The 26184-nt window shown below is 44.8% G+C and overlaps 1 protein-coding gene across 3 annotated transcripts in view; it reads right to left on the minus strand.

Moving 5' to 3' along the window:
• Positions 1–1253: 1253 nt before the first annotated feature.
• GRB2 (growth factor receptor bound protein 2) overlaps positions 1254–26184 on the minus strand; it is a 72071-nt gene continuing 47140 nt past the window's right edge. For 2 of the 3 annotated variants that reach the window (XM_034641689.1, XM_019800317.2), the window contains exons 3-6: positions 14098–14195; positions 7660–7782; positions 4166–4334; positions 1254–3386 (exon numbers count right to left, since the gene is read on the minus strand). In XM_034641689.1, coding sequence (XP_034497580.1) covers positions 3201–3386; positions 4166–4334; positions 7660–7782; positions 14098–14195 — 576 coding nt within the window. In that variant the 3' untranslated portion in view covers positions 1254–3200. The remainder of the gene's footprint in view (positions 3387–4165; positions 4335–7659; positions 7783–14097; positions 14196–26184) is intronic. The other variant, XM_034641690.1, reaches the window with a different exon arrangement.

Raw genomic sequence — 26184 nt, forward strand, 5'->3', positions numbered from 1 at the left:
CTGTCAGCAGGTCAAGACCACTTGTGCCCCTTGCCTTAACCTCTTTCCAACATGCCATCCCTGTTTGTGCCCTCAACCACCATCCCGGAGTACCTGAAGGTGGGGTCTGGGGCTGCAGGTGGCCTTGAAGCACTTGGTAGGAGTGGTCACCACCGCCCCCTCTACAATTATGTTTGAAGATGAGTCTGTTACAAACTCCCAGGTCCGCGAGCCTGTGCACCCGAGCTCCAGCTGCTGCAGGGCCACTGAGGTGAGCACAGGAAGAAGGAGCTTCAAGGCCACCTGCCCACCTACAACTCTTAGTCATCAATCACAGATGAGCTTTCCACGATGGAGTCTTCCCCCAAGGTGCTTCCCACCCACATGCCTTCCCAGGAATTACAGATCCATGGTGGAAGGAGACAATCACCAGGAAGCCTGTGAGCAAACTCTGCAAAAGCATCAACCTTCCCACTAATTACGACGCTATTCTGAGGCCATGAGTCAAACAGAGCAAGTTTTCACTTAAATGGCCCTATTCTGGAAGCATCTGCTCAGCCTCAGAGTAGCTCACAGGTGGTCTGTGAGACCAGCAAGCGTCTAGCAGGACGGTGCCGGGTCAAGTTCCTTCTCACCGAGGTCATCGCTGAAAAGCGGAGGAGTGGAAACTACTGCCCAAGTTGGGCAGCCACAAATGAGGCACTATGCTGAACTCCATTTACGAACTGGACCAAGAATGTAAGTGGAAATTCCTTGGGTTCAGTTTCTGTTCACGCTGTCCCTGAACACTTGTCTGGTCTATGACACCAGTGTGGTGTGGTGAGGGCTAGGCTCACCCCACAGCAGCCAGCTGAGCTGGCGAGTGCGCGTTAGCTCCTTTGCACATGGACACCGTTTCCACACAGACCACTCTGTGCTTCTGTTCTTTACTTCGGGGGGGGGGGGGGGGCGGCGATGGGGAGGGAGGGGATGAGAACCAAGCAAGCCACGCTCTTTGCCTTCACAAAGCTCTGGGTCTAGACCAAAGTTTCCAAAATGTGGCCTATGGTCAGAAGCACCAGGCATGCCTGTCTGTGTCCTCAGCCACCAACTCCCAGCACCTGAGGGTGGGGGCACCGCAACTCCGGGGCCCAGCAAGCTCCACGTGCACCCCCAAGGAGCGAGGCGAGTCGGAAAATAGGACACAGTAGGCCTGCCTAACACCTGACATAGCTTTTAGGTTTTTATTTTAAGTAAGGCGGGGCAGGGGGGAAATAAAGAGAAAAGATACAGAGTGAAGAATTCACTGTATGTTTATTATTCACAGTTAATCACTATCTACCAAATGCTATCCGCAGAGTTAAAGGATTAAGTACATAGGTCTTTTTATTTAAACACTGATTTTTTTTTAAATATATACACACAAAACTTAGTTTAGCAAGGCTTCATGATATACACCAATTCCAAAATAAAACAATCAAATGGTCCAGGTGTAGAATGCCAGAGATTCCTTTTATCATCACTGAGGAAAGAAGCTACCAGAAAGGGAGTGAGGCAGTGGGTGCTCTCTCCAGAAGAGCAGCTGCCTCCGGGGCCTCTGAGTACTCCAGGCTGAGTCCGGCTCCACGACCAGAGTCCAGGGGAAGACTCCAAACGACCACTTCAGAACCCAAAGGCCGTCACCAACTTCCGGGCAGCCCCGTTTCTGTTGCGGGCAGGGGATAGGGTGGAGAAAGTTCACAGGCACATCACTACAAGGGACAAGCAGCTGACAAGGCAGAGAGAGAGAGCTCTGCAATGGCCTCGGCCTTCCTACATTTCCCACTTGTCCTTCCCCAACTGTCCCTGCTTCACGGAGACTTTTCCTTGGGGGGAAGGGTGAGCAGCTATAGACACAGCCCACTGGAAACGGAGACGTGAAAGCCCAGCTACTTCTCGAACACTGCCCCCGTGCTCACCTGGGCAGGTCAGGCAGGGGACGCAGAAGATGAAAGCCATGAACAGATAACCTCTGATTTCAGAGCAAGAAAAACAAAAGCTCCCATTTTCCACCCCAGTGCGGGAACACAGTATATTAACCTGATACAGTCACAGAGCTACAGTTTAAGTTCCTTGGGCTTTCCTGTGTTTGAAATTTGCTGGCTCCAGGGTTTTTTCTCTGGGGGCTCTGGAGCTGAGGAGGGGCAGACAACTGCCAGGACTGCAAGGTCAAGGACTCTGACCCCACCCTCCCCTGTTGCCAGATCCTGTCCGAGGTGGGAAGAGCTGGAAGGTCTCCTCCTTCCCCAGCAGCTGGCGGCAGTGCACCCCTGGGGCAGCCACGGCGACTCCAGAGGGCTGGCAAATATTAAAGCTGAACCTTAAAGACTCGTGGCTGCGAACAGGCAGAGCGCCCACACCCTCCACCTGCACCTGTCTCCGCTCCTCTACCCCGCTCTCCCCTCCCCCCAGGGAGGACTATTTACACAGAGGAGACGACAAATTGGCTGAAAAAGCTCTGGACTGCCTTTAACTTATTTTAAAACAAATAAAAAAAACCACTCATAAGCAACTCTTGAAATAAGGAAAAAGGCACTATGAAAAATCAACATGCTCAATAATACCATTTGGAAGGGAAAACAATGTAGAAAAGAGCCAAAGTTTTTAGTCTGACTTTCCTCAGGGAGCCATGAGGGGTAACAGTCCTTCCTTTTGCCCCCACTCCATTTCCAATTTTGTCACAAGATGCTGGTGGCTGGGGGCTGCCCCCTCTCTGGCAGAAGCTGACCAGCAAGGGCTGCTGGCCGCTCGCCCTCTCCTGTGTGTGTGCACGAGAACACAGCCACGGCTGTCCTTCCTTCAGTCACTCCAACTACAACAGACATTTTGCATAGAGAAAATACCAGCCTGCTTGGTTTCTTTTCTTTTATTATTGGCATCAGCTAGGACTATATGTGGTATTAGACGTCATGCACTGATGGACAGAAGAGGAAAAGGATGAAAAAGAGGACAAAGGAGAAATAGGAGCAGCGGTGAAAATTTGTAATAAAAACTCTTTCCTTAATTTATAGGTAAGTTTTGGCATTTTTATATCCAACGCCCCCTCCCACCCCTCCCAAAGTTCCAACCAAAGTGAGAGGGTCACCAGGTGACCCAGCCAGGTGTTCTGAGCTCCTTCACAGGCTGCTGTTAAGACAGCTCGTGGGTTTCTTTTGTACATGTTTTAAATTTTTCACTTTCTTTAAATAATCTCTTCTTGATTCTTAGACGTTCCGGTTCACGGGGGTGACGTAATTGCGGGGAAACATGCCGGTCTGCCCGTGGCAGGCCCCTTTCCACCAGTTGGGGTCTGAGTTATCCATGACGTGGATAAAGTCTCCCCGACGGAATCCCAGCTCTCCATCCTCCTGGGGATCAAAGTCAAAGAGGGCCTGGACGTACGTTGGTTGCTGCAGAAGAGGGGCAGGGAAAGAACACCCGCTGGGTCTTTGCTCATGGCCAGCCCCCTGCCGGGTGGGACTGGTTACGAGGGCGCAACAGACGAGTGCCGACTCCTCCATGTCTCCCGAGACAACCTCCCATCCCCCCCCCTCTGTTTATCCTTTCAGGTTCTATGTGGGAGCAGGGTATGTTCACCATGGCTCACAACATGCTAGAACGTGCTAGGGCACATCCCGCCATGGCGGCCAGTGCACCACACCATGGAAGCACGTGCTGCTTATCAGGGAAGGAACTTGGGAAACAGCAGTCAGGCTCTGGTTTACAACCCCAGGCTTCGAAAAGGCTTCAGTTCCCATCGGTTTATTGCTTATAAAGTCCTTAAGGTTTTACAGAGTCAAAAGGTCAAGAATTGACTAAAATGAGGTGGAGTTCCCCTACCATAGGACTAGGGGCTTTAGCCACAGAAGACAGGAATGAGTGTGGACTCCACTCCCTCACAAGCAAGGTTCTCCTCCTCACTTGCTTGCAGGGATACAATATCGGAGAGTGATAAAGACTGTTTTCCTACACAGACATAGGTGGTAACTGACAACACACCGCCTCAGAAAGGCAGCCTCTGGAAAAGGCAAAACCGTTTCAAACTACACATTTTTAACAGAAACTACAGGCATTATTTTGAATAATGAGCACAGAGGCCCCAGAAGGAATCCTTTGAAAAGGTACCTGCCTGCCTGAGGAGCTATTCTTAATTGCTAAAAATGATCCCAATCTCTCTTACGAGGCTTACCTGTGGCACCTGTTCTATGTCCCGGAGGAATATCTGCTGGTTTCTGGAGACGGATGTAGACCTGTGATAATCTACCAGCTCGTTCAGAGAATTGAATTTCACCACCCAGAGGAAATACTTCCCAGCTCCATCTCGGAGCACCTTGAAGTGCTGTACATCATTTCCAAACCTGGGGAGGGCAGAGAGCACACACGAGAACAGGTCAGAGGGCTCTGTCCTGGCTACTTGGGGGCCACGTGCCCATCAAATCAAGGAGGCGTCTTGTGAGAATTAGTATTCTGGCAACACTTTCACAGCCTGAGGGGCCCACACTGCAGCACAACATGACTCCCTGGATGGAGTTAGGACACTGAGTGCCCGAGATCCCTCCAGTGGACTAATGATTTTGCCAGAGAGGGAAACCCTGTCCATCAGGTTAATTCTGAAGATGTTTGTAAAATAAAGAGAGAATGTCCTAACCTACGGCACGTCTCCACGTTCCCTGCACTGTACTAAATCAAACAGAGCCTTATTCAAAGAAGAGTGTGACTTCATAAACTTTTCAAGCAAAACAACCCGTTAAAACCTTACATGATATTTAAAGACTACAAGAGGCGGGATAGGACGGTGAGAGAGGAGGGATGGACATACCTTCAACGGCTCTCCTGTAATTGGGAGTTTAGATCGTTTAGGGATTTTAGTTCTACTCATGGGCGAAAGGTCTCAGAACAGAACGTCGTGGGCCAATAAATACAAGAGGCTGAGCCACCCGGTGCCCAGAAAGGTTTCTCGATCACCGGGTAACATGCCTCTCCTTACACTGGCCCACAGAAGCGAGCGTGCAACCGGGTGCTGACCACCCCCAACCACAGTGCTCTGTGGCTGCTACACCCGCCCAGCGAGGCTCTGCCTGTCCTGCTTACCGCTGGGTCCTCAGCATGGACACCAGTGCCAGCCCTCGAACGGCACTCTATGAAGATCTGTAAATGAAGGATACCATCTCGCCCCTCCTTCAGTCTCAAAGGAAGGAAATAAAAAACTTCTTAGGGGTGCCTGGGTGGCACAGCGGTTAAGCGTCTGCCTTCGGCTCAGGGCGTGATCCCGGCGTTATGGGATCGAGCCCCACATCAGGCTCTTCTGATATGAGCCTGCTTCTTCCTCTCCCACTCCCCCTGCTTGTGTTCCCTCTCTCGCTGGCTGTCTCTATCTCTGTTGAATAAATAAATAAAATCTTTAAAAAAAAAACACAAAAAACAGAAAAAAAAAAAAACTTCTTAAAAACAACCCAGTAGGTGGCAGCACTGGGCTTCAAGTAGGAGATCCCAAGCTTTCAGAATCGGTGTTGCTTTTTCCTGAGAACCCGGGTGTGCGGTGAGGAAGGAGGACACATTCAAGCCACACTGCTGGCTCCACAGAACCCCACTCCCACGGGTGCAGTGCAGACGGTTTCTATAAGGGGTACAGTGTCCCAGACAGTGACTTGTTAACTACCACGGTGTTTTCCATCACTGACTCACATCTTGAAACTAGAGAAACCTTCTAGAGACTATGGATTCTTGAACCTCCTTTGAGAAGGTGCTTGTGTTGTTAAAGGCGGTAATGACATCTGTTTCAAATTTTATTTCTGAAACAATAAATGCATGGACTCTTTAAAGTTTTTATTTGATAAAACGGAATGATTTGGGAGCTCGCCAGCAGTTGCCACGTGAACATGCGCAGTGATTGGCGGTAATCAATGCCTCCCCTGCAAGCTACCCGCCACGGTGGCTTTGGCCATCACTCAGTTAACCCATGAATAACTGCTTGTACTCCTTGTTCTAGACTGCTTTCTACTCAGTTCAGTATAAAAAGGAAAACAGATGATGAAACACAAGTTAGCAAGAAGCATTAAGACAACAATGCCACCTCAAGATGCTCTTCCCCAGATCCTCACTTGCACCTGTTGAATTGAGCGCATCAGAAAGCCGCTGCTGCTGTGCGTGCTGCTGGGGCATGGGGGAGGGTGGGGGACCTCTGCCCCTGCCACACAGTTTTGCTGTGAGCCTACAACTACTGTGAAAAATGAAGTCTATTAAAAAAAAGTCATTGTTATAAGAGGAAAACTCTGATAAGAATTAGATCCAGTTTGACTTTTTCATGCTGGGACTAAAAACTCACTTATACCAGACACATATCTGTGCGGTGCTGTGAATATGGCCTGAAACCACCTGCCATACCTTCGCTGAGAAAAAGAACACAAAAATTAACTTTATATCTACATTTCAAAAAACCTATACTGGTCCTAAAATGAAGATATTCAATTAATTTTGAAAACTGAAAAACCTTTACGTTGTATGTAAATGGCAAACTATCTTATGGTCTTCATTTAAAAATAATCAATGTAATCTACAATAACAGTGATCTGAGCTCCCCCCTTCAGTTTTTATCTAAATTCTAATTAATTAACATATAGCATAATAGTTTCAGGAGTAGAATTTAGTGATTCATCACTTACATATAACACTCAGAGCGATCTGAGTTTTTCACCTAATCATGCTGTCACACAAATGATGGAGTGATTTGTAATATTCTCAGGGGAGGGGTTCCTGTGATAATATAGTAACTAGAAAGGACTGAGTCAAAACACATATGGAAATGACAATTTGATTAAAAATCCTTATTTCAGGGGCGCCTGGGTGGCTCAGTCATTAAACGTCTGCCTTCGGCTCAGGGTGTGATCCCAGCGTTCTGGGATCGAGCCCCACATCAGGCTCCTCCGCTGGGAGACTGCTTCTTCCTCTCCCACTCCCCCTGCTTGTGTTCCCTCTCTCTCTGGCTGTCTCTGTCAAATACATACATACAAACATACATACACACACACATACATACATACATAAATAAATAAATCTTAAAAAAAATCCTTATTTCAGAGATGAAAAGAGATTTGCTTGAAATCTTCAAAGTTCCAACTTAGGCTCTCCACGATTCCTAGCATGGTAAAACTCCCTGCCTTCCCCATTCTCTGCTTACCAGCCCCTCTTCACATTTTACCACTGGGGAAAGCAAAACACCCCCAACACCCTTGTGGTAACCTTTTAGAGTTAAACTGAGAGGCCCAGGATGGTGTTGGAGGATTTAAGGTAGACATCTGGTGAAGGTGCACAAAGCCAGCTAAAAGAGTGACCAGTCACGCTGACAGAGAGGGCAGCAGGGATCCCCCAGAGGGCAAAAGAGGAAAGAGCTGTGTGGGTGCAGGGCTCAGCGGAGGGGTGGGGAATAGGGAAAATGTCTGCTACTCACCAACTGAAGACCGTTTCCACAAGGGAATCTAAACTCAGTTCTGGTAGAACTAATTTTTAAGAGGAGCCAGAAATTACTGTTTTGATGTAAAATATTCTGCTTTGGTAAATATTGTTTAGGCTAAACCTCTATCGGTTGGCAACCTTTAGTGTGTGTAGCCAGACACCCGGCCTGTGGCTTCACAATTCAGATCAGCAGGGAGTGGACTCCAGGGAACCAGAGCGGGAAGTACTTACTTGACAGAGAGGGAGAAGTCCCCAGGGGCACTCTCACTCTCTCGGATAAGAAAGGCCCCGTCATGCCGCTGTTTGCTAAGCATTTCTTCTGCCTTGGCTCTGGGGATTTTGCCAAAAAACCACCTAAGGAAGGAAGACAAACCAGTCAACATCTGCTTCCCCACAAAGAGACGGGATATCCAGCCTCCGAAATGTGAGTAACAGGACACTCCTTGCCAAAGGAAGGGGCCTCCCTCTTTACCCTCCAGTGTCAACATGCCCCACAAAGCCGTTCAGTCAGCTTCTCCCTTGAGACACGGACATCTCCCTTCAAACGACTTTACCCTACCCTACTCCCCAGAAAATGACTCATAAGGCATGATCATGGGCCACTCTTCCTAAAGAGGAAGACACTTAAAGATGGGCCTCCTGGGCCAAAGCCCACCGGGCTGCCTACTGACTCAGGGCACTGGGGAGAGCCCAGGTTTATCAATATGAAGCACCGGAAGAGCCCTGTGAGGAGAGACAGGCCTCTTCTCGTAGCCATTTGACAAGGTCGAAACTTTGCTACAGTGGGATTAGGGAAATGGAGCTAGGAAACTGGAAGGGCCAGAAACTGCAGACAGGGCTGCTTCTTGTAACAGCGCAAGGTGAAGAGGTTCAGGCTCTGGGAGAGCAGCCTCTACTAGCACAAAGGCAGGCATTCCTCTCGAGGCCTCTCTCTGCCATCACTGCTCAGAGTCAGCTTCCAGGGACCAGCAGGAACATCATGATTTATCCTACGCAGAGGCAGCTAGTTGCAAGACTCAGTTTTTCATTTGGACCAGGTTACAGATTCTTCTGTTCCCAATGCTAATTCACCCTGGGCACAAGAAAAAGTGGGTGAATTCACGCAAAACTATGGGTGCCACTGGCCTGTGCAGGAGGAAGGAGAGAAGGGGGGGACAGGAGGAGCAGGAGGGATGAAAAAAGCTTAAAAAGTCACAGCTGCCTAGATCACATGAAAACCATTACTAATTAGGATGTGTGAACTGTGAAAACAATATTCTCTTTTCAAATCTGTCTTTAGGTGTGATTATTTTAAAAAGCAACGATATTATTAATAGCTAATAAAGACCTATCTGGGGTGCCTGTGTGGCTCAGTCGGTTAAGCGTCTGCCTTCAGCTCAGGTCATGATCCCAGTGTCCTGGGATCAAGCCCTACATCAGACTCCCTACTCAGAAGAAGAGTCTGCTTCTCCCTCTCCCTCTCCCTCTCCCCCTGACTCGTGTTCTCTCTCTCATGAGCTCTGTCTCAAATAAATAAAATCTTTAAAAAAAAAAAAAAAAAAGGCCTATGTGCTTCATCAGACACTCTACATGGTAACTAACATTCATTATATATGCAAACTGTAATGATAAAGGTACCAAACCGTCCATTAAAGTAATAAATTTAACTTACATGTCTATCTTACAAGCAACTGCATTGCAAGGAATCTCCAGAATAATACACTATACTAAAATTCAAACATGGGGCGCCTGGGTGGCTTAGGTAGTTAAGTGTCTGACTCTTGGTTTCGGCTCAGGTTGTGATCGTGATTTCAGGGTTGTGAGATCGAGCCCCTGAGTCCCTGCATCTGGTTCTGTGCTCAGCAGGAAGTCTGCTTCCCCTGCCCCCCGCGCATTCTCTTTCTGAATCAATCAATCAATCAATCAATCAATCAATCTTAAAAAACAAAACAAAACCCTCAAACAGAAAGATGTGAACTGCTAGGAAGATCCGATCAGAAGCTGCCATTAATTGGACTAATCTTTAAACATTCTTAAATCTACTTTCTTGTGTCTTTCTCACTTTGAGTAACTACAATGCCAGGCTGCTGAGTAGCTGCTAGGATCTAGCTTCTAGAAATAACCCAAGGGTAAGCCCTCTAGTGCCTGGAAGGCCACACAAGAGAAATTACATATTAATACAACAGAATCATCTTCAACTATGAAAGGACAGCTGACTATACACAGACCATTGAAATATTTTCTATTTTAATCTCTAGTGCTTTCAAGTTTGTGATGTGCATCGGTCTGGGGTGGGGCAAAGTCACTCAAAAGCCACTCTCTCTTCCTCCCAAGCCCCCAAGATCTTCCCACCAAGCAGTTATTTTTTCCCTTCCTTTCCCGTTTTATTTATTTATTATTATTATTTTTTTTAAAGATTTTATTTATTTATTTGACAGAGATAGAGACAGCCAGCGAGAGAGGAAACACAAGCAGGGGGAGTGGGAGAGGAAGAAGCAGGCTCATAGCAGAGGAGCCTGATGTGGGGGTCGATCCCGCAACGCCGGGATCACGCCCTGAGCCGAAGGCAGACGCTTAACCGCTGTGCCACCCAGGCGCCCCTATTATTTTTTTAAATATTTTATTTATTGATTTAACAGAGAGAGAGACAGCTAGCGAAAGAGGGAACACAGACAGGGGGAGTGGGAGAGGAAGAAGCAGGCTCCCAGCAGAAGAGCCTGATGTGGGGCTCGATCCTAGAATGCCGGGTTCATGCCCTGAGCCAAAGGCAGACGCTTAACGACTGAGCCACCCAGGCGCCCCTCCTTTCCCCTGTTTTAAAATAATGAATATGAATTTAAAAAATAGTCTAGATGTTCGTGAAGTAAAAATAAAAAGACTTCCCCTCAAGCTCCCCAGAGGCAGCAAGTGCTGGCAGTTCTGCGCTCTGATTTTAGGCTTCGCGTCTGATGCGCACATACAGATACGGTTGCAGTGTTTTCCAGCCCCCAGCTTAAGATGAACTCAATTTTAATCTCAGTGAAAAATGAGAAACTGTAGTGAAATAAAGTATTCTAAATTGGACTTTTTACAAAGTAAACACACCCATTACAAGCACCCAGACTGAAAAATAGAGAATTAGCTGGAGATCATTTTATTAAATAAAGACTTTTGTATCTGTTTCCATTTTTATTAAATTCTGTCCCTCTTTCCCTCGAGGATGTCCCACAACACAAGGGATATTGCACCACATGAAGAACAGCCACAACTCTGTGAAGACATTTATATAGTGATATTTAGGTGTCACTACATGGCTAGGGTCAAATTTTTAAAATCTTTAAAAGATGGGTTCGTACTACCACACAAATAGCAAAGGAGAAAGCTAACCAGAGGAGGTGGCTCATTTTCCAATTTAATTCTTCACTACATTCCACAGGCTTCCATCCATATGCACTCAGTGGAAAAGCACATATCTGGGCCCACCCCCAGTACGCACGACAACCTGTGTTGCAACACCAGCCGATAATGGTTTCCTAGTCTGTGTTTAACTTGTTACCTCGAAAGCTCTAGTAGGTCTTACTCCACTGGAGACTTCCCTCTTCCTAACAGAAACTGAAGGTGGGGGGAGAGGAAGGAGAGAGGGCTCGAGAGGGCAGGCGGGACTGGTGCTCTGTGCTCTCCCACCACTACGGGAGGGACACAGACCCCGTACTTATGGATGTCCAGTCATAGAGCAGTCCCAGAACACGACATGTGCCCACAAGGCCAACGGCTGCACAGGCCCAGGGCCACGGTCTTTTCAGTAGTACGGTCTCCTGCCTCAGAGCTTGCGGCGGGGGAGCGCTCCATGTCCTTCAGCTAGACTCTGCAAAAACCACCACCACAGAGCCTGTCCTGGATGCTTCCTTGTCAATTATTATTCCAGAGTTCTTCAGAGTGGACCTTCAAAGAGGACAAGGCAGGGCAAGGAGTCTTCCTCGAGGGCTAACCCAGCAATCAAGCAACTGGGGCAGAAACCTGTGCTTTCTTGAGGAAGGAGGCCTTTCCTGTGTTTTCTCCACAGTCGGATTTGAAAGGCCTCTGTCACTTTAAACAATCCAAGGGAAAACAAAGCTATAGAGCCATAGGCATTTGTTTAATATAAAAATTACAGTATGACGTTCTGCTGAATTCCCTTTCAGTCTGAAAATACGAAAATGAAAAGGAAATGAAGTTGATTTCCATCATCACTGGATCAAGTGCAGAAGCCAGCAAACTATGGCCCTCAGCCCAAATAGACCCACTTTTTGTATGGCCCACAATCTAAGACTTTTACAAAATTTTAAAGGGTTATTTTATTTATTTTTTACGATTATTTACTTATTTACTTGAGAAAGTGAACGAGTAGAGAGAAAGAACATGAGCGGCTAGAAGAGCAGAGTGAGAGGGAGAAGCAGACTCCCCACTGAGCAGGGACACCAACATGGGGCTCGATCCCAGAACTCCAGCCACCCAAGCACCCTTTAAAGGGTTATTTTTAGGGGCGCCGGGGTGGCTCAGTCGTTAAGCATCTGCCTTGACCCAGGGCATGATCCCGGCGTTCTAGGATCAAGCCCCACATCAGGCTCCTCCGCTGCGAGCCTGCTTCTCCCTCTCCCACTCCTGCTGCTGGTGTTCCCTCTCTCGCTGGCTGTCTCTCTCTCCATCAAATAAATACATAAAATCTTTAAAAATAAAAAATGAACAAATAAACAAAGGGTTATTTTTAAAAATCCAAAAGAATATGTGAAATGACAGAGACTGCATATGGTCCTCAAGGTCTAAAATATTTATTATCTGGTCCTTCACATACAGGTTAGCCAACCCTTCATCTATTCTGAGGATAGACTGAAGGAATAGATGTATACAGAATATCTGGCTTATATGGACAGAGGAAGGACCCACTGAATGATCCAAAGAGCCACTCCCACTCCCAGTAACCACCACCCAACTGCTTCTCCCTGTGGAGCGCATTCCGTGATGCTGCCCATGAAAAGCCCAAAGCAAACATGGACACTAAATAGCTACAAAAATGCAAAGCTGTGCTTAGTATACTTCCCAAGACAGCTGTACTAGTCTTGTGTTCATCTTTCGGAGTTTCTTGGTTATTACCATGTGTGCCTACATTTTAGTAACCTGGGCATGGCTGTGTGTAAACCCCTAATCTAACGTTACAGGGACTTCAAATGAAGGGCATTATCAATCCACTGACGAGGGGTCCAGGAATCCCTGCCACATACACCTTTGAAGATTTTTTTTTTTTTAAGTAGGCATTAAAAAAAAAAAAAAAAAAAGATAGCATTTAGCTTACATTTAATTGCCAGTGGTGGTTACCTCCAAAAAGGGTATGTATGTGGGGAGAAACTCCTATATTGCTCTATGGTTTTCTACGCTGTCTTTATAATGAGAACCAAATTCATAAATCACTGGCACTGAAATAAAAATACCAGGAGCTTTCCTAATTTTTAAGATAAAGAGGAATGAACTAGATGATCGAAGGTCCCTTTGAACTCTGTGACACTGAGCTCTGTGTATGATAAGATGTGGTTAAGATCTTTGTTCTGGTGGTTCGGGGGGGGGAAGGGAAATGACAGGCACACATTAGAGCAGTGACAATGAAGGAGAGGGACAAATGCTGCCACTCAAGGTGGGTCAAGTCATCTAAAAGTCTTATTTATCATTTACGATACATTAAGGAGACAGAAACTGCTGCTCCTCCGTGTCTCAATGGCATTCTTAGCCTGAGCACCAAGCCTCAGTTCCCCCTGATGTACAAGGCATCGAAAAGACTGCTTCTGAAGGAGGAGCAAGGCCAGTGAAGGACGTGGTGGGTGAGGGTGGGAGGGCAGTGGTCTGTAAGGGCTCCCATGGTCCCACCATGTCACAAAGCAATATCGAACCGGGTGACAGAGGGGATGTTCCAAGGGAGGAAAAAAAAAAAAAAAGAAAGTTCACTGCTCTCAACAGCCTGGGGTAGGAGATTATTTTGAATTCTTTGAAGTGGGAACATTAAGTGGTAGGCAAGGATAGTGATTATAATAAGCAGTTATTGAGAACCTATTATACTGCCAAGCACTGTGCTCTGGGGATACAAAGATTGTTAAGATATAGTCCTACAGGGCAATCAAACATATCAACAAAACCATGTGATAAGTACACTTTCTAAGACTCAAAAAATGGAGAATTATGAAATAGATCTGGCCTCGGGTTTTATGAAAAAGAATCATGGAACAGCATTTCTATAGTTTTATTATCTGAAGAGCACTGACAGCTATTATCAATCCAAAACATGTACTATTATTATGTAATAGTATATAAACTTTTGTTTTGAACGAAACAACTGGTTCATTAAAGATCAGCAGCAACCACTATCAATCTAAAACATGTACTACTGGGGCGCCTGGGTGGCTCAGTCCATGAAGCATTCAACTCTTGATTTCGGCTCAGGTCATGGTCACAGGGTCGTGAGACTAAGCCTTGCAGCGGGCTCTGTGCTCGCGTGGAGTATTACTATATCCTACTACTAACATGCAAAATCAACATGCTTTGTTAATTCTCCAGGAAGACAGAGTAAAAGCTATGACAACTACCCCAAGAGTCTCAATTTCAAAAACATTATAAAATAAAATAAAAACATTATTTGAAATAAGCAGATGGGTCTGACTCTTGGAAGACCAGTAGAGTCCAACTTACGGATGTGGTTTCATTTCTATATAATTCTTGGGAATGAAGCCATCTTTCCCATTGAGTTCTGCCTTGTACCAGTTCTGATCACATTCTTCATTCAAAACCTGAAAAGAAATAAGGGGGAAAAAATCAAATCATTTCCTTTTCATACTCTTAAAAAGGTAGCCACTAAGACAATTATGTTGCCATTTAGGTTTGTTTATAAAAGGCGTTATCTGAAGTATGATCAGTTACATGGATGCAAGACTTCATGTGACTTCAAACCACCAGCACTACATCAACTCTTACAGTTAAAAAGTAAAAGAAATGGTCTCTGAAAGTGAGCGTCTGACCCCCGAACATGTAGCACTAACCCCGAAGCAGGAAAGGACACAGGAGCATGACAGGTGAAGTGAATAGTCTGGGAGAGGAGATTCGGGAAAACAGCAAGCACTGATGCTGGAGAATGAAGGGAGCCCCACGGGGACTAAATAAGCCTGCTCTCTGGGGGAGAGGCAGGTAGCAGCAGCAGAGAGAGCTTCAAGACTTTGCTAGAGCTCCTCTGGCCCATCTTCAGGATCACAGGGATCAGCCACAACAGGTGTGTCAGGTTGCTGCTTGCATGCACCATCTGTCCACGTGTCCTCATGCACAAAACGTATTTTAATGAAAAAGCACAGCAAGTCCTACTCCACTCACCCTCAAGGCCACAATGTGTTTTGAGTTAGGGAATGCTGGAAGCACAACCACTAGCCCAATTCAGGGGGAAGATCCAGAGACCATAAAACTGTAACACTGCATTCTCCAGAATGAAAACATTCTCTACAAATGTGACATGACTACCCAAGGTTATGAGCTAGTGAATGACACACAGATCTGCAGACCCCAGACTGCTCCTCATGAGTTACACGGATGGGCTAGGACAGGACGTCACACAGTAGTACACGGAGAACGGGTACAGTAGAAAAACCATCTGAATTCTAGATTTCTAACAAAAGGAAAAGGACAGAAGACATTTTATTATTTTTATCTTTTATTATTTCTGGGTGGGGGGGGAAGAGCAGAGGGAGAGGGAGAGAGAGAATCTTAAGCAGGCTCCACGTCCAGTGCAGAGCCCAAGGTGGGGCTCCATCTCATGACCCTGAGATCACTACCTGAGCTGAAATCAAGAGTTGGGATGCTCAACCAACTGAGCCACCCAGGTGTGCTGGGCAGAGGCATTTTAAAGAGTTGGTGACTTAAGAGAGAACATAGAAATATGAGCCCAACTCCAAAATGCTGAACACAAGAAACTGAAGATAGACCAGTACAGTGGCAGTTAATCTATGCTATGCAACAAAGTTCTATAAGAAAGCTGGTAAAATTCCCCTCCTTTTTAAAAGTGTATTTATTTTTTTAGTAATCTCTTGCATCCAACATGGGGTTTGAACTGATGACTGCAAGATCAAAAGTCACATGTTCTTCTGACTTAGCCAGCCAAGAACACTGGCAAAATTCTTTACAAAGTGATTTATTCAGACACTGAATAAGCTGTACTCATGACCAAGTCAGAACTCGGACTGTTTCGTCACAGTGCATGACGTGTGGTAAGGACGGTCCCTGACTTGCAATGGTTCAACTTATGATTTTTCAACTTTATGATGGTGTAAAAGTGATAGGCATTCAGTAGAAACTGTACTTCAATTTTGAATTTTGGTAGTTTACTGGACTAGCAATACACTGTCCTATTCTCTCATGATGCCGGGCAGCTGAAGCTCCCAGGCAGCCATGAAATCATGAGGGCTGATAACTAAGGCACTGACCGCCATCCTGTCCCCACACGGCCACTCTGGTTTTCAGAGTACAGTATGCAATTATGTCAGACAGTTTATACCTTATTTATGAAACAGGCTTCGTGTTAGATGATTCTGCCTAAGTGTTCTGAGCACATTTAAGATAGATTAGGTTAAGCTATGGTGTTTCAAAGGTTAGGGGTATATTAAACGCATTTCCTTTTTTTTTTTTTAAAGTATTTTATTTATCTACTTATTTGAGAGAGAGAGAGAGAGAGAGAGAGAGAGAGAGAGAGAAGGGAGAGGCAGAGAATCCCAAGCAGCCTGATGTGGAGCCTGATCCCACAACTCCAAGATCATGGCCTGAGTGGAAACCAAGAGTTGGACACTCAACTGACTGAGCCACCCAGCCGCTCTTAAATGCACTTTCGACTTGTGATGGTCGTAAGTTGAAAATGGTTCGCATTGGCTAAAGTGGCAAATCCTGCAAGAGCTAATAAATGTGAACAGAGAGCTCTGGACAAAAAAACAAAAGAAAACCCAAAAAAACCAGCTATAGGTAAATCCCAGCAGCCTCAGTAATGAAAACTTTTCATTAGTTTTTCCCTTTTAAAAAAATCATTACATTTTATTAACTACTGCAATGATACAACCAATATACATAAAATGCATTTGTAATTTTGAAATCTGCATTTTAAAAACAAATAACTGTGGCTGTAGCCAGCAGTTACTCTGTTGCTAGACAATCATAAAGCCCACACCAAGGACTGAGGACGAGTGCTCGTAAGGTGCTCCCTGCCATAATGGCACTGGCATCCCTGAGCAGTAGGGTCACTCCACCAGTATCACCTGAGATGCAGTGGCCTCAGAAGGGAGCCCATCGCTGTGCAGGTGTCACAGAAGACGCAACAGCATGAGAGCAAAGGAGAGATTTTAAAAGTTGCGTAAGGACGGTATTTTGTTATCTACCAAAAAGAAGGGCTTAAAGAAAAATGTGGCCTACTAATCACCTCCTAAAGCATTATCCTATAACAACAACAATAATGAACCTGTAGGCTTACAAAGAAGAGTTTTTCAAAATGTCTTTAAAATTCCTGAAATGGTGTGTTGTATATCATACTCTAATTTCTTGGAAGACAGAGTAGAGTCAGGCTGACAGGGAAGTGACTCAGGCCCATTTGGGCATCAAAACAGAGTAAGGTAACCACTTAGAAAAGACCGGTTTTAATTTGTGACCAATAACTTTGCAGAAAAGGAGAACTGTGTTATTGCATGCTAGTTCATACAGCTGCACATTCTTATCACCTTTACTAAGACAGAAGCGAGCCCCCTAAAAATGCTCCCCCTAATTTATGGGACAACCTGCAGATTTGGCACCAATTTAGAACTATGGTTTTCTGCAAAACAAAAGTATTACTTGGTATTTAGTATGCTTTTCTCCCCAGGAAGACAGGAAAATATGGAATTAATGCATTTAGTTTATTTTTAATGTATGTGAATAATTAAAATGTTGTTCTCTGGAACATTCTAGTATCTAGAATATCACTTTACCAGAAAGTCAAAATTTGCTGTGCGTGCCTCTAAACTTCTTCACTCTAGAACTTAAGAAGACTGGTTCTGCTGGAGCAAAGCACAGGAGAGTGTCCCTGCCAGCCTGGGCCACCCTGGGAGTCAATGACCAGGTCTTCCAACCCAGCGGCTCCACTGGCACATAGCATGACACACAAGCCCTGCAGCTCAGACGACCTAACGGATATTTACAAATTAATTTTTATTCAAACGTCTCAATGCTTAAAACAGAGGCACCTGGGTGGCTCAGTTGGTTAAGCACCTGCCTTTGGCTCAGGTCATGATCTCAGGGTCCTGGGACCAAGCCCCATGTCAGGCTCCTTGCTCAGCGGGGAGCCTGCTTCTCCCTCTCCCTCTGCTCCCCCTACTTGTGTGCTCTCTCTCTCCCCGCTCTTGCTCTGTCAAATAAATAAATAAAATCTTTAAAAAAAAAATGCTTAAAACAGCAAAGGACACGAATTAACTTAAGTCCAAAGTGGAGCAGAGCAGGGGACCACAACCATGCGTGGATGAGTCTGCACCTACAGAGGCTGTGTTCAATTTCCTACGGATTGACGTGAACACTCACATCCTTCACACGTATTTTAAAAGCCTCGTCAGAGTTCTGAGAATGAGGAAGCGCTCCCACCTCCATTGCCCATGATGGAAGGCACACTCATTCACTCACTCATTCCCTCTGAATGAACAGGTGGTGGCATTCAACAACCAAATTTTTGTTCATTCTTGAAAATCTCAAATAATGTTTTTATTTTAGGTTTTACCCCACAGCTGCAGGTTCTTGTCCAACCTTCATATTCCCTCAAATTAGGACTCTGTAGCCACCCAACCCGCTCTAGTTTAACGGAAGCAAACTGATCAAGAGATGAGATTATGAAAGGAGGAAGTGACAAGTTTCAATGACTATCTTTTCTTCTTGCGAAAAGACTGAAAATAATGTCAGAGCCTAAATCAGGAAGAGACCTAAAAATGAGGAATGATGTGAAGTTTATACAGGACACTTAAAACTGTTCCAGTCAATGGAGGGGTGTCGACACAATGGGGGCTTTCAGGGTGTCACTAATGTTGTATTTCTTGACCGCATGCTGGCTACCTGGGTGTGTTCAGTCTGTGAGAATTCACTGAACTGGGTACGAAGGTAAGGATCTGTGAACTTTTCCATATGCATATCATACTTCAACTAAAAGTTAAATATATTATAGGGGCGCCTGGCTGGCTCAGGCGATGGAGCACGTGACTCCTGATCTCAGGTTGTGAGTTTGAGCTCCATGTTGTGGACAGAGTTTACTTAAATTAAAAAAAAAAAAAAAAAATTTTTTTTCAGGGCGCTTGGCTGGCTCAGTCAGTGGCGCGTGCAACTTTTTTTTTTTTTTTTTAAAGATTTTATTTATTTATTTGACAGAGAGAGACAGCCAGCGAGAGAGGGAACACAAGCAGGGGGAGGGCAGAGGAAGAACCAGGCTCCCAGCAGAGGAGCCCGATGCGGGGCTCGATCCCAGGACTCTGGGATCACGCCCTGAGCCAAAGGCAGCTGCTTAACGACTGAGCCACCCAGGAGCCCCTGGAGCGTGCAACTCTTGATCTCAGGTTGTGAGTTCGAGCCCCATATTGGTTGCAGAGATTACTTAAAAATAAAATCTTAAAAAAAAAAAAAAAGAAATATTTCAGTCAAGTGAACATAGTAATATTCTGGTCCAGTTCACACATAAGAAAATCACACCAGGGACTCTTCATACACCTTGGGTACAAACTTCACACCCCAAAAATACATAGGAAAGCAGAAAACAACACAGACTCCAGAAACCCCCACAATGATAGCTCACTGTAACTATCTTATGAAAAAAAATTTCCAGAAATAAAACTTTCTTTACCATGTGATTCTACTTCATGTGATTTTGGTAACATTATTCACTGCTGCCCTCACCCCCAATCTGAGACCATTCTTAAAGCAATGCAAATTCCATTTATACCAATATGAAGTCAAAGCTTTCCAAATGGTTAAAAATAAATAAATAAAAAGGTCAAAGATTTAGGTCTCAGGCCCCTTAGGATCCACCTGATCTGGATTCAAGGGGCAGCACACGAGTTCAAATTCCAATCTCACCAGTGAACTATGTGACCTTGGGCAAATAACCGTTGTCTAAATTTTGGTTTCTGCACCTAGAAAGTGGTGGTCATACCTACACCTCCCAGGGTTACTGAGGTGATTAAGAAAATGTGATAAGCAGTGTAGCAATCAGTACAAAGCTACATTCCAGCTGCCTTAGCGGACAAATTTACTTCACAACAGTTACTCTGCCTTACACATGAGCAGTATTAGATCGAACAAAACGTGGTAATCCTGGGAGGACTAAATCTTACCTTCACTAAATCTGGTACCTTCAGTGTAATGCTGTTCATGGGCACCAGCAGCACACATATGAGGAGGGCTGGGAGTCTTGTTTTATTCTGAAAACACACCCGTAGGAGACTCCGGGCTCACTTCAAAGAAGATTTTAAATGCAGAGCTCAAGGATTATAATAGCTAATTCCTTTCCCTGTCTCTTCTATACAGATACTGGGAGATAAGAACTGTACTTAATTTTCTACATGAATTATTGGAAAAGGTATCTTTTAGGAAAATGATAGGTAATGGTAGGTAAATATTTTGTTTATAAATTGCTAGTTTGTTTAGATTGTAATTTGAATTATGGGGCTATTCTCTTGCATGAACATATTCAGTTATCTGTAAATAAACAAAAGAAATCATGACTTTTTTTTTTAAGAGTGGGGGTGTGTGGGGGAGGAACAGAGGGAGAGGGAGAGCAAGACTCCCAAGCAGGCCCTATGCCCAGTGCAGAATCTGACATGGGGCTTCATCTCACAACCCCGAGATCATGATCTGAACCAAAATCAAGAGTTGGTCACTTAACCCACTGAACCACCCAGGTGCCCCAGAAATCATGGTTTTTAAAAAAAGAAGTATTGGGGCACTGGGTGGCACAGTCGGTTAAACATCTAACTTCAGCTCAGGTCAGCATCCTGCACTCCTGTGGGTTCCAACGCTCAGCGGGGAGTCTGTTTCTCCCTCTGCCTGGCCCCGTTTGCCAGGGGCAAACAAAACAAACAAAACAAAACAAAACAAAACAAAACAAAACAAGAGGGGCACCTGGGTGGCTCAGTCAGTTAAGGGTCTGTCTGCCTTCAGCTCAGGTCATGATCCCAGGATCCTGGGATCGAGCCCCACATGGGCTCCCTATTCACCAAGGAGTCTGCTTCTCCCTCTCCCTTTGCCCCTCTGCTTGCTCATGCTCGCTCGCTCTCTCACTCTCTCAAACAAATAAAATAAACAAACAAATAAAATCTTAAAAAATAAAATAAGAGGGGCGCCTGGGTGGCACAGCGGTTAAGCGTCTGCCTTCGGCTCAGGGCGTGATCCCGGCGTTATGGGATCGAGCCCCACGTCGGGCTCCTCTGCTGTGAGCCTGCTTCTTCCTCTCCCACTCCCCATGCTTGTGTTCCCTCTCTCGCTGGCTGTCTCTATCTCTGTCAAATAAATAAATAAAATCTTTAAAAAAAAAAAAAATAAAATAAGAAATGTCAATGGGGATGTTGGCATAAAAAATAAATAAAAATAAAAATAAGTATGCAATACAGTTATGGAGCAGTGGGCCAATCCAAAATATTATCAATTCGTAAAGCAACTTGTGTAAGGGCATTCACACATGAAAGATAGGAACAATCACATATTTAGGCTCTTATACAAACTGCCCCCCTCAAATGCCACTTATATATGGTCCCTCCATTAAAGAAATTCAACATAAGCCAGTGAGTTTCTCCTGCTATTCAAGGTCACTCAATCCCGCAAAAACAATACTGAAATACCGCCATGACCTGAAGACAGATTAAGAATCTGGTGATCCTATCATATTATTTGCAAGTTCTTAAAAAAGGGAGAACACACACTTTTTAAAGACTTGAACCCCTAAAAACATGTGACAGGGCCCTGGCTAGGGTAACTGCACTGGGACAGCCATTTAAAAACCCCCTTGTCTTCAGCTGCCTGTTACATATTTTATTGGAAACTATGAGAATACTCTTCAACTTTAGACTCCCTTAGCGTGGCTTACTGACTTCGGTCACAGACTGTACTGATTCACTGCTAACACTTTAGATAAGTGCTTTACAATCACCACCTCCGTCTGTTAACAGGTTTTGCTCAAAGTGAAAAACATCTTGGTTGTGCGGCTCTACTGTGTGCCAAATCATGAAAAACACCCACACTGTAGATAAGCTATTCTGATGTTAACGACGAGACGCCCAACTTAAAGGCAGTTTAATAATGAAGGTTCCTGGTCCCACAGAAACCTTCAATTGTTTACCCAAGCACACAGAGGGCAACAATTCTCAAAGTTCACCCCGCCTGGCCGTCTCCAGGCTGAAGGACTACAGCTCAGTCAAGACACTTGACAGGCAGTCGGCCCTTAGACACCAGAACACTGAGAAGAAATGAAATGCATTTATGAGGTTTTAAAACTCTCCCAATTTTAGCAGATTTATGAATTTGTGTGTGAACATCAAATTATACTGTTTCATGAAATGGTTTAAAGAGAAACGCCTGGTTGGCTCAGTTGGTAGAGCACGCGACTCTTGGGGTGGGAGTTCAAGCCCCACGTTCGGTGTACAGTTTATTTAAAATAATAATAAATGGTTTAAAGAAAGTCTTCATTAAAAAATGTATTCATGTAACTATCAAAACAAGGCGGTACTTTACCTTATGGTGATGACCTCTCTCAGTAAAAGTCTAACATTTGTGCCATGAAATGATTTTTTTTAGTCCCCCTTTGAAATGGGTCTTTCCAGAAGATTCATTTCTTTGGGGACTGAAGAGTCTGAAATCCTTGACTTATGTTTTTTTTTTTTTTTAAAGATTTTATTATTTATTCGACAGAGAGACAGCCAGCGAGAGAGGGAACACAAGCAGGGGGAGAGGGAGAGGAAGAAGCAGGCTCATAGCAGAGGAGCCTGACGTGGGGCTCGATCCCACAACGCCGGGATCACGCCCTGAGCCGAAGGCAGACGCTTAACCGCTGTGCCACCCAGGCGCCCCTTGACTTATGTTATTTTAAGAGAGGATTTCATTTTATCAAAGTAAAGAAATCCAACAGGCACTGTTAGTTAAGTCTACCTTCGGACCACTAGTGACACATGGTGAAAGAGGCTAGGTTTTGTCCTTTCGACAATTTTATTTTTTAAAAAAATATTTATTTATTTAAAGTAGGCTCCACACCCAATATGGGGCTCGAACTGAAGACCCCAAGATCAAGAGTCACCTGCTGCACCAACTGAGCCTGCCAGGCACCTCCCTTTCCACCGTAAACAATTTTAAAAGGAAAAGAAAGAAACAGGGCAAGGGAAGGAGGAAAAAACCATTCAAACTCCAATTTTTCACTGATAAAAATCACTTATCACTTTTATACTGCCATCTGAATATGAACCGTTTGTACCCCAGAAACAATATTTTCTTCCCTGTTTCAAGCTACATTTCTGTACTCTGAGCAGTTGCTATCAACGGGGATCAGTCTGAAAGGGAACAGCAGCGATCAGTTGGCTGAGGGGCACCAAATGCCCAAGCATTAAGGTTGAACTGGTTTGACCTCACTCTCCTTAATGCCCCAAATCAGTTCAAGTAGCATTGGTTTTCTCTTTAGACGGTACTAAGCAGCCTCCTACAGACCCAAACTGTCCTTAGTCTGGCGTTCTAGTTTTTATAGTTAGGCCAACACCTACTTCTCTGCCTTCTCACCCGCTAGTTCTCTAAATGAACCCCTCCATTCAGTCAAGCAAGTCAACTCACCGACTTCTAAATACACTACACTTCCAAGTTTTCCCTCTGGTTGGATTGTCCTTTTCCTTATCTATCTGATAAGCTCTCAAGATTCAGTGCAGAGCTTACAACCACCTTGGTCAACTTTTCTGTTTCACTTTTACAGAGGATCCTGCTCAAGAGTAACAGAAGCCCTTATGACATCTTGTCTACCACTACACCCTGTATTGGGCACTACTGGTGTGTTATGGTCCTCTCCTCCATTAAACTGCAAACACACTGAAGCGGGCTCCGTGCCCAGTTCTCATCTGTGGTCCCCACAGTTCTTAGAATAGTATCCAGCATATTTTGAGGAACTGACTTGTATATGGGGAGTGTGTTCCAAGTAATGCACACTGTATCCCAGAGCTAGCTGTGTCCAAGAACGATGGCAGGAGCAGCACAGATCACATACCACCATCAGACTCCTTGAAAAACAATAGCCTCTTAGACCTCAGCGAAAGAAGCCTGACTGTCATGAGTTTGTTTCCCCAAGGAAGGAAAGGCAAAGTAAAGGAAGTAACAGAATTAGGCAGTCAGTCTTACTGTACCGTGAGCACCACTGCCCAAAGACTTCCATGTGGAGGATCTCAAAAGGGGGTGTGCTAAATCTTTTTCACAAGACAATCTGCCTTTACTTTTCCCAAGATAAAAAGATACAAGGTGGGGAAAAGGGGATGGAGAGGTAGGTAAGGGAAATTTCAGTATGAAATGGATAAAAGCAGGTGATGACTTGGGTGGATGAGGGAGAGACTAGTGGTAGCACCACCCTGTCCATACTCATGCCTCCCAGCAGGGGAGCACTTCCTGGAACGTGGAGATGCTTGGTTCAGTCTGCAAGTTTGACTTCTGACTGACTTTTGCAGGGTATTATTTTATAGCTAAAACTCCTTCAGCAAAATTTTTACAAAAGACAGCCTGGAAAGGGTGCCTGACTTTGGCTCAGGTCATATCTCAGGGTCCTAGGATTGAGCCCTTGCATCAAGCTCCACATTCAGTGGGAAGACTGTTTCTCCCTCTCCCACTGCCCTTCCCCCCAGCTTCTCTCTCTCTCAGGTAAATAAATAAAATTAAAAAAAAAAAAAGACAGCCTGGAAGACCTTGGACTTGACTTTTTCTTTTAAATGATTTTTTAAAAAAGATTTTATTTATTTGAGAGAGAGAGCATGAGTGGTGGTGGGTAGGAGGAGCAGAGAGGGAGAGAGAAGGACAAGCAGACTGTGCACTGAGTGGGGAGCCCATGCAGAAGCTGATGCGGCGGCTCGATCTTGAAGTCATGACCTGAGCTGAAACCAGGAGTGGGACATTCAATCAACTGAGTCACCCAGGCACCCCTAGATCCTGGACTTTCCTATCTTCCACTGAATGGCAGCTAGGTTGATGTAGACAGAAAAATGATTAGACACACACACACACACACACACACACACACACAAAATGATAATATTAAAAGCTCAGGACCACTAGTGCATTTTTTTTAATGTAAGCCTTCCTTTATAATATTTATACATGTAAAAAGATGAACAATTAAGAAGGCCAAATTATAGGATATTTCTCTTTCTCTGAGAAACCGTTAAGTACTCAAAAACCAAATCAGATACTTTCATCAACCTCTAAAGGCTCAGTTGTCATTAAGAAAAGCTGCTCATGACATTTTAACAAAACAGGAAGGTAGTTCACACTTACGTGACGTTACTCCACCCAGATAAATCTGGAGGCAGTGAAACCTAAATGCACAGGCAATACCCCAAAATAAACTCTTTCTACCAAAGGGGTACCAAGAGTTTCCATTCAAAATAACTGTCTTTTGTGTTTTGTGACTCATGGAAGACATATCACATTGGTGTAGCTGATTGTTCAACAGAAGCGTAAAATGCTCTCAGAATGTCAGAATTTCAACTGCAGGGGACTGGGAGGGAAGATGGAGGGGAGAGACAGAGATAGATAGCAGGGAGTTTCAAGAGAGAAAATTCTGTGCATTTGCAAAATTCAGCACTCATACGACGGCCTGCACCGGCAAGTACTATGTCACAAGAGTGCCAAGCCATGAGCTAGGTGAGCTGAGGATACAATGGATACACCTCCCAAGGGGCTTAGAGTTTAGTAATTGCTAGATGCAACACAGGGAGATGTATGCCGAGACAGGAGGTAATAATGGGGACTATGATAAGTATCAATTCAACAGAAAATATCTGGGTTCCAAATGCTGACGAGAAAAATACCCAAGTCCAGGACACAGAGGGACACAGGAAAGCTTCCTGGGTGAAGCATGAACTAGGCTTCATTCGTTGTCTGCATCTTTAGCTCTGCTCAGCCCATGCAGAGCTTTGAGGGGAAGGAGCATGGCACACTTCCCAACTTGCTACCAAACACATGGGGGACGGGTTATTCTCTTGGCCATACTTGGCTGCCATTAACTAAATGACTGATTAAGCTTCTTTAAGTTGAAAAGGAAAAACTTTACTAATAGTATCAGAATTTCCCAACTGGAAGTGATTAAAATAATCTCTAGCTTTAACAATACATATTTATAAAAGATACTGTCTTTGCCATATTGTTTACTGACAACAGAAGGCTTTCAATCTTGGGTCAATTTCTACAACCCTCTCCTCCAAGAACCAAACAAAATAAACAAACAAGGAGAGGCCAGAGCACAGGAGTTACTGTTTTCTAAGGATGGGCAACCCTGTTCCCATTTACCAATTCCACCCTCTGAGACCTACTTACTTCCCGCTGCTTCACCATAATAAATACAACAGGAGACAGGCACTCTCAACAACCCTCCCAGTCCAATGAATTAATGACAAAAAGTTAATGACAAAATAAATTTCACTTAAGGCCTTATTGACTCAAGATGTGAACTGGAGTCTATTGATTTACAGTCGTTCTGTGACCCCAGAGCCACCTCAGAAAACGTAACTGAAAAACAAA

This window comes from Ailuropoda melanoleuca, chromosome 13 (genome assembly GCF_002007445.2).
Source record: "Ailuropoda melanoleuca isolate Jingjing chromosome 13, ASM200744v2, whole genome shotgun sequence".
NCBI classification, from domain to species: domain Eukaryota; kingdom Metazoa; phylum Chordata; class Mammalia; order Carnivora; family Ursidae; genus Ailuropoda; species Ailuropoda melanoleuca.